Genomic DNA, 12,877 nt, shown 5'->3' with positions numbered 1-12,877 from the left:
TTGCACCCTCTGTATATACTGTTCTAGGACTAAAACAATAGGTTATGCATTTTGAATATTGTTCTTTGACACAAAAAACAGCATACTTATTAGGTGTTATTTTTATATATTTATTACAAATTTTAATTATAAGTGTAGACTTAAAACAATAAAAACATTCTTGTGACAGGTTTAGTATATAAAAGTCAATAGATTGTGCAGGTAATTAATTTTTTTGTCTTCCTTCTCCTATTTGGTTTTCTGCCCTTCCTTCTCAAATCTCAATTTTAGTAAAATTATACCAAAGGAATAAAACCTACTTTTTACCGTTGAGAAGTGATGGCTGTTAAAAAAATAACTGGTTTATTGCAGCAGCCATAGATTTTAACGAATCTATGTGCTTACATACTTTCACTAATTTACTAATGTGGCATTTTTTTAGAGTTTCAACAGCAAATACTTTTTTTTATTATTATTATTATTGGGGAATATTGGGGAACAGTGTTTTTCTAGGACCCATCAGCTCCATCTCAAGTCGTTGTTTTCAATCAAGTCGTTGTTTTTCAATCTAGTTGTGGAGGGCGCAGTTCACTGGCCCATGTGGGAATCGAACCAGCAACCTTGTTAAGGGCTCATGTTCTAACCAACTGAGCCATCCAGCCACCCCAGCAAATACTTTTTCAGAGCTAAATACTTAGCTCTGAAATATACTACAGTAGTTGATACCGTGGAAGGACACTTGGGCGGTGCAATTCTTTTTCATTTCAGGACTGACCTTAGCTTGGACAAAGGAAATTTTGGGCTAAATAAATGAATAAGCCTAGATTATTATTGTTCTACCCTCTAGAAAAACACATGCTTATGAATATATGAGGCCATTGCATGGTTTTCTTTTCAAGATCCCACTCAGTTCCTTTCGAGTTCTGGCAGCATCAGGGATTTCCCTATTCCTCATTAAAGGGGCAGAACCAGACGACAGGAGAATGGGCGAGCCATTTTGAAATGCTGGTTCTGGGAGTCCCGTTGACACTGTCACTACTTCTTTGATCAAATGAATACTCTCAAGAAACCTAAATTCTATATTAAAACTCAGATTTATCATTTTGTTAAACAGATTTTTAACTTTTAAGTATATGTTCCTTGAAGCAATGTGTTCATGTAGCCTTGTTAGGATATGTTTTTAAATTAGAAACGAGGCCTGGAATCTGATGTTGTTCCCAAACACCCCACTATAGATTGTTTAAGAAGATATTTATAGGTTCATCTATCCTGTGGGAGTCACTATCAGGCAGCCTAAAAGGTTCGATTCAGCATCAAAGGATCGTGATTCAAGTTCTCAAACCTTGTGTTTGAGTCTCCAGATAAAACAAGTTTGTTGACATGAATATGTGGAAATGAGTGATAAGAATCTGACTCACCCTGGTTTTGGTCTCTCCTCCAAGAAAGAGAATTTCATGTAAAATAATATTTTGGAAAACCTGAGATCTCAACAGGACTTTTTTGGCAATTGTTTTCATATTTCCCCACTGTTCCTAACTGAGACTGTGGATAGAATGCCATGAGAAATCCATTTGTAAATGGGCATTCTATCTTTCTAATTACAGCTGCTTTGGCAGGGAAGATGCAGACCTGAAGTGGAAGTCTTCTCGTAGCTTTCTTGTGCCTGGAATAGAAAGTCTTGTTGAATCAAGGTCAAAAATATAGTCAGATCAGCAGTTTAGGGTCTTTTTACCCCTTAGCAGCCAAGCAGCTGCTGACAGAGAACACATGTTCCCGGGATTGTTATGTCTCTGTCTGTGTTGTTTCAGGCAAGAGTTTGGCTCAGATCAATGTCCAGATCTGACAAGGGAAGTGTACCTCCAGGACATCCACTGTGTGGGCTCGCTCTGCAAGCTCTACTTTAGGGAGCTGCCCAACCCCCTCCTGACTTATGAGCTCTATGAGAAATTTACGGTAAGTGTTTGGATGTTCATTATGGTTCCTGGGTGGCACACGTGGATGGGCCAAAGAGAGAGTTTCAGCACTAAAATAACAACAGTAATACTTCCCAGAGGGTTGACATTGTCTTAGCATGGTGATGGAAATAAGATGGCATATTGAGGAAAGTAGGGTAGTGGGACTGCTTGCTAAATGTTTCTTAAATTTTCACAATCACGTTTGTTTGTGTTCAGAGCTGGGTTAAATTATCTCCAAGTTTACTTAACCAAATGTACCTCACTGTGTAGGGAGGAAACTAAGAACCAGAGGAGTAGAATGGCTGGCCTTAGGTCACACAGCAGGACAGGAACCTGAGACTCTAGATGCTATACCCACTGCTAGTTCATTTTTATCAGGCTATTCCTTCTGTGTTTCTTTGGGGGTGGAGGTCAGGAAAGAAGTAGGTGGGTAGAGAAGGGAGGGAGAACAAACAGAAGTCGAGAGAGGTCAGAAAGCTGGGAAGAGAAAAGAATCTGGTAAAAGAAGCCAAGAGGGAGTGCGGGATGGGCCAGTGAGCTGGGTTGGTGGAGGATGGATGGGCAAGAGCAGAACACCTAAATAGTAGCAACTGTATTGTCACCAAATAGTACACCCATAGGAAAAGTGGAGAGGAGAATAAATGCTTAAAGGATGTTTGTAGAGATAGCATTAAAAATAGGGCTTGAATATTTGCGGCAGGAGTGGAGGTACAGAGTAAGTGGAGATTTAAGTTTAACCAAGGTTGAGGTTCAGTCAGCAAAACAGGGGTGAGGGAGATGAGGAAATATTCAAGGAGTGATTGAAATAATTGACCATGGAATTATGTCTGAATAAGAAAGGAAATGAGGGCATACGGCAGGTATGTAAGTGAAAAAGTAGATCAATGGATTATTCATCCCAATGTGGTCAATAGCTTATTGGAGTGGAGTGTGGTCAGAGGGGATGTTTGAAAACAAGATAGTGGAGGAGTCGCAATTAATAGTAAGGACTGGATCGAGGCTATAACCATGGGAAGGAATCTTTGTCATGGCTTTTGTAATAAACTTATTTTGAGCATATAAAGATTCTTCAATTTGAAATGATCTAGGAATAAGGAAATGTATTTTTAAAATTGGGTTTGGGCCATTACAATATATTTAAGAGTTTTCGTTGATAGAGGGAAACACTCATAATGGTAATTGGAAGACATAGATACACAGTTGTATATGAAGACATGATTGCAAAGAAAGGCGTTCAAAAGATTAATAACCATTTATTTTAATAATGGGATTACAGATAGTTTTCCCTCCTTCCTTATACTTTAACTTTCAAAATCTTACCTACAAAAAATATATTAATTTGAGGAGATCCAAGATGGTTGAGTAGATAAACATGTGCCTGCTTCTTTCCGTGAACACATTTAAATTACAACTATATTACAGAACAATCAACCTGGGGAACCATCTGAAGACTAGCTGAACAGAAGTTTTGTAACTAAGGATATAAAGAAGAAGACATTTACACAATTAGCAGGAATCACGTTAATAATGAATGACACTTGAGTGATTCCAATGGGAAGTAAATGGACCATATTAAAATAATAACAACAACAACAATAATACTAATAACAACAACAAATAATAACAACAGTAAATGGAACCCATCTCATGGTCAAATTGTCAAAACTGAAGAGGCATACAGTATGCCCTCAAACTATAACTAAACATTATACTACTAGATGCAAAATACAGAAAAGTAAGACAGACAGCAAAACTTGGGTCATGATAGCTTATAGATTACAAATGATCCAGTGTGCTTTTTTGCTTAGTGAAGGCCCATGAGATCTAACTACCTCCCATTTACCCACCTTTCCTTTTGAAAAAAATAAAAAATTCAGCCTTGACTGCCATGCAAGGTTATGGTCTTGCCCCATTCGCAATGATCCACATTTCAGCAAGACAAATGATGACACTGAGACTTCTTAGGAATGAGCCTTCCTAGCACCATGGGACCACAGTATCCAATCAAAAGGTTGGTCATCAGTGCATCCTTTGGATTCATTTATGACCAGAAGGGGGAAATGTGGATGAAAAAGGGGTCACATACTAAACTTGACAAACTCAGGAAGGCTAGCATGGCAGGCCCTACAAACTCAGAAACCAAAATTAACCACATAAGATGGTCTGAACATAAAAATTCCTAACTAAAAATGGGTCATAGCCAGTAGTCACATCCTTGGCCTGAAGCTTCCTTGACAAAGGTCAATCTTTACCTTAAGTAAGCCTACTATCTTTTTGCATCTAAGATAACATACCCTTGGAATGTCAGAGTAATCTCTTTTTCCAGACCCCTCAGGGCACAACCCATCACATGAGAGCACTAGACTACAGAACTCACTTTTATCTTATTCATCAAATCTCTATGTGCTGTAAATGTTAATTGTTAACTATCCTGTGCCCGCCAGTGTAAAATAAGTATTGTCTCTCCATTTTAATTTTTATCCAATCCTAGAGATTTCCCCTCTTTGCTTTCTCCCATCGCCTTAAACTACCACCAATGGATTTCCTTACATCTCCTCCTTTGATTCTAATATATAAAATAAACTGCAAAACTACCATTCTCAAGAGCATTTTCTTAATCTGTTGAGATTTTGCTTCCTGGCAATTGCTATCAGGTAGGAAAACAGAAACACAAAAAGGGCTGACCTTAAATCTCCATGTGGTGATTGAAACTCAGGAGGGGTATCTCAGCTGTGGATGTTCCCGTGGAGGAGCAAGGGATCCCAGCCCCAAACTAGGCTCCCCAGATTGGAGTACTGGTGCTGGGAAGAGGAGCCCCCACAACATCTGACTTTGACAAACAGTGGGTATTCTGACCATCTTGGTGGGACAGAAGGCTGCAGGAAACCCAGGTGTCCTCTTAAACAGCTCCTGCACAGACTCACTCGCAGGCACTCCCCTTGGGCTCTGGTGAAGCGACAGTGACTTGGGGTGCGTCAGACATACAGAGGACAGACTGAGGTGTGTAGCTTCAGAGTGAGGACTGGAGGACAGTCACCATTTTCCCCGTGTGGGGTCCTTCTGTGCAGCCTGCAGGCAGGTGCCATCTTTCCTGTGTGGGGCCCTCCCCTACGTTGCCAAATCTGAATCTGTCTGGTGAGTTCCACTGCTTTACCTTGGTGACTCTGTGGGACCCTACTCAACTCCCCAAGTGCCAGAGGCACTTTCTCTGTGAGCAGCCAGCTCCATCTGCATTGCACTCTTTCTTGGAAAACTATTGGAGTCTGCAGGACCCAGGCGGGTGGCGACTGGGCTCCGTGTGCTTTGAGACTTTTGCTAGGTAGTTCCAGGCTCAGCACTGGCACCAAAACATTACATTAACCTAGTGAACAAAACTCTTCTCACTCTAGTGACTCCCTGACACCCTTCCCTCACCCAACTTGTGTATTGCTTGAGGCTTTATCAGTAGCTGAACCTTAAGGAAGCCAGCAGGTGGCAGCAGGCCTCAAGGTGTCTGGCTTTTTGTGGAGCTACCCCAGCCATGGTACTGGTGGCAGCCCTTCTCGGTTTACAGCATGGCCTCTCCCATGCGCCTTCAGGTTTAGCACAGGCAGCGAACTGCGGATCACTTTGTACCTGGTCAGTCACAGACAGTGAGTGACCTGGGCCTGCATTGGAACCTCCCAAGAGACCCCAGAACCAACATACTTGAAGGTTGTCTTCAGACCACAGCAGAGCACCACCCAATTAGCCCCACAAGGTGCACACACAAAGGGCGGTCTCAACAGGCACCAGAGCCTGCTGGGGCAAATCCCACTCAGTGGGGTAAGCCACCTGTAAAGCAGTCCATAAGCTGTGGACATGGCCAAACCTCACAGCCAGTCAGCCTGAGGTTCAGTCTTACTGATGTGCCAATAGCAATCAAGGCTCACCTATAACAGTAGGGAACACGTAACCCACACAAGGGACACTCCTGGACTTTTCAGAGCAGGTGACCAGGGAGACTGTGCCAGGGCCCCATAGGGCACCTACTACATAAGCCACCTGGCCAAGACTGGGAGATATAGCAGATCTAACTAACATAACGAAACAAACAGCAGAGAGGCAGCCAAAATGAGGAAACAAAGAAATACATCCCAAATGAAAGAACAGGAGAAAATTTCAGAAAAAGAACAAAACGAAATGGAGGCAAGCAACCTCCCAGATACAAAGTTCAAAACAATGGTTATAAGGATGCTCAAGGAACTTAGAGAGAACTTCAACAGAGAGATAGCAAGCATAAAAAAGGACATAGAAATCATAAAAAAAGAACCAGTCAGAAATGAAGAATACAATAACTGAAACGAAGAGTGCACTACAAGGAATCACCAGCAGAGAGATGAAGCAGAAGATTGAATTAGTGATTTGGAAGACAAGGTAGCATAAAACACCAATTGGAGCAGCAAAAAGGAAAAAGAACCCCAAAAAACTGAGGATAGTTTTAAGAGACCTCTGGGACAACATCAAGCATAACAACATTCACCTCCTAGGGGAATTAGAAAGAGAAGAGAGAAAAAAAGTGATTGAGACCATATCTGAAGAAATAATGACTGAAAATGTTCCTAACCTGGCAAAGGAAATAGACATACAAGTGCAGAGAGTCCCAAATAGGATGAACTCAAACAGGCCATACAAAGACACATTACAATTAAAATGGCAAAGGTTAAAGACAAAGAGAGAATCCTAAAAGCAGCAAGAGAAAAGCAACTAGTACCTAATAAGGGAGCCCCCATAAGATTGTCAGCTGATTTTTTCAACAGAACATTTGCAGGCCAGAACGGATTGACACAAAATATTCAATGTTATGAAAAGCAAGGACCTACAACCAAAGGTACTCTACCCATCGAGGCTATCATTTAGAATCAAAGGACAGATAAAGAGCTTCCCAGACAAGTTAAAGGGGTTCATCACCACCAAACCAAGTTAAAGGGGTTCATCACCACCAAACCAGTATTACAAGGAATCTCAGCGGGACGTCTTTAAGATGGAGAAAAAAGAAAAAGATCAAAATTATGAATAATAAAATGGCAATATACCTACATATAGCTATATAGATACATATCTAGCAACAATTACTTTCAGTATAAATCAATTAAATGTTCCAATCAAAAGACATAGGAGGGTTGAATGGATAAGAAAATAAAACCCTCACATATGCTGCCTACAAGAGATTCACCTCAGATTTAAAGACACACACATACAGACAGCAAAGGGATGGAAAAAAAATATTTCATGAAAAAGAGGCCCCAAAAAAATAAAAACAAAAAAAACTGTGGTAGCAATACTTATACCAGATAAAATAGACTTTAAAACAAAGGCTGTGAGAAGAGACAATGAAGGACCCAGTAATCCCACTTCTGGGTATTTGTCCAAAGAAACCCAAAACACTATTTTGAGGGGACATGTGCATCCATATGTTCACTGCAGCATTGTTTACAATGGCCAAGATGTGGAGGCAGCCTGGGTGTCTGTCAATGAAAGAATGGATAAAGAGGAGGTGGTACATATGTACAATGGAATATTGCTCAGCCATAGAAGGGAATGAGGGCATGCTATCTGCGGTGGCATGGATGGACCTGGAGGGTATTGTGCTGAGTGGAGTGTCAGACAGAGAAAGACACATGCAATGTGATTTTGCTTATATATGGAATCTAAAGAACAAAATAAACAAAACAGAAACAAACTTATAGATACAAAAAAACATTTTGATGGTTGCTAGATTGGGGATGGGGGGAGTTTGAGGGGATGGGTGAAAAAGAGGAAGGGATTAGAAGTACAAATTGGTTGTTACAAAATTGTCATGGGGATGTAGGGTATAGCCTAAGGAATATAGTCAATAATATTGTAATAACTATGTATGATGTCAGATGGGTACTAGACTAGTCAGGGGGAATCACTTCTTAAATTATATAAATGTCTAACCACTATGCTGTACACAAGAGATTAATATAAAATAATATTGAATGTCAATTGTAATTGAAAAATTTAATAAGGAAGGAAAAGGTGAAGGGGAATAAGAGATCCAAATTTCCAGGTATAAAACAAATAAGTCATGGGGATGGAAGGTACAGCATGGGGATATAGTCAATAATATTGTGATTGCTTGGTAAGGTGTCAGATGGTTGCTGGACTTGTCATGGTGATCACTTCTTTAGGTCTGTAAATGTTGACTAACTATGGTGTACCCCTGATACAATAGTGCATGTTAGCTATATTTTTAATAAAAATCTTTTTAAAAATACACTAATTTTTTTAAATGAAAACAATTAGGCCAAAACACACAAAAAATTTGGACATAAATGTTGATCACTAAAGAAGACCACATATACCAGGTGAGGTGGAAGTACCCACCAGCGGTTAGGGGACCCTAAGATATCTAACAGGACCTTGAAATCTAAGGCAGAAGGCAAATGAACTTCTGTGTGGCTGTCATAAATAATGGTAGGATCTGACCATTGGACCACAAAGGAGTCTTTCCCAGGAACCAGGAGGACAGGTTGTGGGCCTCACGTGAGTCTGCCAGAGATTATAATCACCATCAGCATATATGAGTATTTCCTCATATTTAAAGTAGTCCGACTCAATAAAAGAAAATTTGGAAAATGGAGGAAAGTAGAAAGGGACCTTTGATCTCACCTATTAAAGACCAAAGACAACTACAGTTAACATCTGGATATTTTCTTCATTCTTTTACTCCTTGCATAGTGTTTTTGTTGTGTTTTGTTTTTCCAAATCAAAATAAAATTTTATTGTAAAAGATAATGTAATACAGAAAAGTATAAAGGAGAAAGTATGCATCACCCGAAATCCTCCACCCCAGGCATATCTGCTATTAACATTTTAGTAGACATCCTTATATCTCTCTCTCTCTCTCAAACTCTCTCCTCACCTTCACTCCTCAGACTATATATTGCTGTTTTTGCAACGTTGCTAATTTAATAACATGACCATTTTTCCATATTAACAAATATAAAGACTATTTTTACAGAGTATTCACTCATATGCAATGATTTCTGAAACCAGTTTCAAACTGATAGGCATTTTTGTCCGTCAATGCTTTGCTTTTATACATATATTTGTATTTATATATTTATATTTATACTTTTGTTTGTTTATATCTTTGGGGAAAAATCATTGAAATAGATTTACTGAGTAAAAAGTTCTTATTTAACATTTTGTTACATATTACCAAATTGTTCTACAGAAAGACAAGAGTGCTCTTTTCCCTTCAACCTTGCAAACACTGGATATTTTCAGTTTGTTAAATTACTTGCCAATCTGAATCAACCAAAAATATATCTTATTGTTGTTTTAATTTGTGCGTAAGACTTTGTTTTCTATATAGCTTTAATTGTCTTGGTACAATAGTATCATCCTTGAGAATGATAGAATAGAATAGCTTTGTGTAAAGAATTGATTGATTCTATTGTAACTAAATTTTATTCTATGATAGTTGTGGATAGATAAGAATTCTTATCTAGAAACTTCAGAAATATAGTTTCTTCTCAGATCTTATTTATAGGCTCAGAGCAAAACCCATATTTATCTGTCCCCACTTCTGTTCCCTGACATTGCTAATCTTTCTGATCTACCACAGCAACAGAAAAATACTGAAGCAGTATTATTTATTGTCAACTTGTCATCAGATTTCAAGGAAATCTGATATTGTATTTAAACATAGTTAATTGACACTAAGACATAAAATAAGAATGTTTTGTTGTGACAACTGACTTCTACATAAGTAGGACCTAGTGAAGTTAACTATGTTGTAGAATTTATCATGTAATAGGTTCCTTTGATCACAGTAATGAATTAGGATAATATAAGCAAACCTTCTTCGAGGACATTGAAATAGCTCTATTACATTGTTACACATTCTTACAGTGATTTATTTAAACCCACTTGCACAGCTAAGGTAGAATAATATCTCGATGGAATAATAGAACTAGAAAAATATTAATGGCATAATAATAATGATAGTAGCTTCCAATTGTTGAATGCTAACTATATGATAAACTTTTCACAAATTTAATTTAATTTAATCCTCTAACTCTGTGAAGTAGGTTTTATTGTCTCTCTTACAGATAAGTAAATTGAGGCTGTTGGCTGGGGTTGTAGAGCTAGTAAATGGAAGTAAAGACTTACCATTCTGTCTTAGTACTACCACACTATTTTAAGTAGAGTTAACAGCTGTGAAATAGACTCAGGTATTGAACAACTTAATGTGAGATTAAGAAAGCATCCCCAACTAATGAAGGAATAATTCAGTAAACAAATAGTGTTAGGAAAATTGGATAACTGTGTCGAGAGTGGCTCTTTCAGAGTTTTCTATTAGAAGTATATATTGGGGGACATCCCAGAAAGTCATTTTAAATTACTATCAACAATTCCTAAAATGCTCATATTTTGTTAATACAGTAACTATTTCTAGGACTCCATTCTAAGACAATAGTCAAATGTGCAAAAAATAGTTGATTTACAAGTATTTCATTGCAATATTTATAATATCAAAATTTTGGGAGTATCTACATGTCTAACAAGAAGGGATGGGCTAAATAAATGATAATAAATCTTAGCTGTGAAAAGTCACATTTCTGAAGAGTATTTAGTGGCCACAATATAAAGTTAAATGGAAAAAAGCATAGATGCAACTAAATCGGAAATGATCCCAGTGTTCATATTTGGTGCTGGGAAGCCTGGCACATTGTTTCTTTTATGCTTCATCTGTGAGTGGGTTAATAGTAGTTACGTCTGGATGGTGGGATAGCAGGTGATTTTTTTTTCCTTCAGATTTCTTTTTTAAATTTGGAGTACATGTTTATTAGTTTCATGTGGCTGCTGTAACAAATTACCATAAACTTGGTGCCTTAAACAACAGAAATTTAGTCTCTCAGTTCTAGAGTCCAGAAGTCTGAAACCAGTTTCACTGGTCTGAAATCAGGTGTCATTAGGGCTGTGCTTTTTCCAGAGGCTCTGGGGGAAAACCCATTTCTTGCCTCTTCCAACTTCTAGTGGCTGTCGGCATTCCTTGGCTTGTGGCCGCATCTCTCCTATCTCTACAGCTGTGGTCCCGTTGCCTTCTCTTCTGTCTCTGTCAAATCTTCCTCTTTTTAAGGAGACCTATGGTGTTCCCACAATGGAGGTATGATCCTCAGATGGTAATGGCCTGGAAGTATGGCCCAAATATGGCTGTTTGGCATTTTCAAATGCAAAGCAAAACATGGACTCATTCACTTACTCATTTCATTCAACAAATGTCTGTTGGGCACTTACTATGTATACTGTGTATGGCAGGCACAGTTCTAGGTGCTGGGAGTTTCATGGTAAGCAAGACAGATAAAATCCTTGCTTTCATGAAACTTACGTTTTAATGAAGGAGATAGATGACAAACAAATGTAAAGCATAGCTCTAGAAGGAGAACTGTTGATAAGTATCATGAGGAAAATTAATGCAAGTATGGGGGAAGAGAATGATGGGGCCTGCTATTTTGGGTAGGATAATCAAAAGTCTCTATGAGGTGATATTTGAACAGAGACAAGGGTGAAGCGAGGGAACACGTTGTGCAAATATTTGGGGGAAGAGGGTGTTACGAAGAAACAACAGGTGCAAAGGCCCCAGTGGAGGACTTGCCTGAGCTTGATGGAGGGAATATGCGGAGGCCAGCTTGGCCGGCATGGAGCAAGCAAGGAGGAAAATGATGGGAAACGGGGCATTTGCAGATGGGCTTGCTTCCACGGGAGACGAAGACGGATAGGTATAAAGACCGTGGGTTGCCTCTGGAGACTGAGAGTCTGCAGTTGGAAGGAAGACTAACTTTCTTCTGTGTAGTCCCTTGGGTCCTTTGCATTTTAAAAATTATGTGAATGAATTACTTTTTTATCTAATTGCTCAAAATAACTTAAAATAAAAATATAATTTTTACACAAGTAATACAAAATAAAGGGCGAGGGCTGAGTTGCAGCTGGGGTGCAGTTGGAAGGGAGAGCCTCAGGTTGTTTGTCCACCCTGTGGACAGGGCTGCCTAGGCTAAAAATAACTGCACTGTTCCAGGAGAGAAACAAGGACCTAGAGAGCTTCTGAATAGGATTGGGGTGCGATGCAGAGAGGCTGTGAATCATGAAATAAACACCAATCCCAAATGGGACCTACAGGCATCAGGGGATGAGCCTGCCCTGCCTCTCAGAGAACAAAGATGACTAACAACTTCCTAAAATATTAAAGGAACTTTCCATGTGGGCTGTTAAATTCATCTACACCTTTATTCCCCAGACACATTTTTAGAATGCGGTGGGGTGGAGTATATGTGCAAGCTTGGCCGAGCTCCTCCTAGCTTTGCAGGGAGATCCCACCCCTCCCCCTTTGCAGGACAGAATGTGGGATGGTTCACATTGCATTCCTCTGCCCCTCCTTCCCCTGTAGCTTCTTTCCCCTTTCTCCCTTTGTGAGGCTTTCCCTGCCCTGGCAGCCAGAGTCCTCTTCACAAATCTTGTTTTCTAAATGACCACTCCCGGGAAGACAGCAGAGGTGTCAGTGTGCTTACTCCGGCCCCATTCATGTCCTCACCCTCACCACATCTCAAAAAATAAGGATTGCAGCAGAGATCGTGCTTATGCTGGCTCTGTTCTCCAGCTGGCAAACCCACCAGAAGACGGGGACACTTATGACCATGACCCTCCCATCCCACCTTCCTCCCCAGTTCTGCTTTGGAAACAAACTCTAAAGTTTTCCCATGCGGAGAGTTTTGATTGCCTTTAAAAATGGTAAGCTTCTGTGTATATATTTTACTTCAATTAATAAAAAAGGCAAAAAACAAAACAACAGAAAAAAATCTTAGTAGACAAAGCCCTGGCATGTAGGGACATGGAGTATAGTCATTCAACAAATTTGTGTGCCAGGCAGAGACTCATCATGTCCCTGCACTTAA

At 39.5% G+C, this 12,877-nt stretch overlaps 1 protein-coding gene across 2 annotated transcripts in view; it reads left to right on the top strand.

The window, feature by feature from the left end:
* ARHGAP31 (Rho GTPase activating protein 31) overlaps positions 1–12,877 on the top strand; it is a 103,220-nt gene that overhangs the window by 59,302 nt on the left and 31,041 nt on the right. For both annotated transcript variants that reach the window (XM_019729678.2, XM_019729677.2), the window contains exon 3: positions 1,788–1,932. In XM_019729678.2, the coding sequence (XP_019585237.2) occupies positions 1,788–1,932 (145 nt within the window). The remainder of the gene's footprint in view (positions 1–1,787; positions 1,933–12,877) is intronic.

The sequence above is a fragment of the Rhinolophus sinicus genome, linkage group LG01 (genome assembly GCF_036562045.2).
Source record: "Rhinolophus sinicus isolate RSC01 linkage group LG01, ASM3656204v1, whole genome shotgun sequence".
NCBI lineage: Eukaryota > Metazoa > Chordata > Mammalia > Chiroptera > Rhinolophidae > Rhinolophus > Rhinolophus sinicus.
Note: the sequence above shows the minus strand (reverse complement) of the source record. Positions and strands in the feature narration are given on the sequence as shown.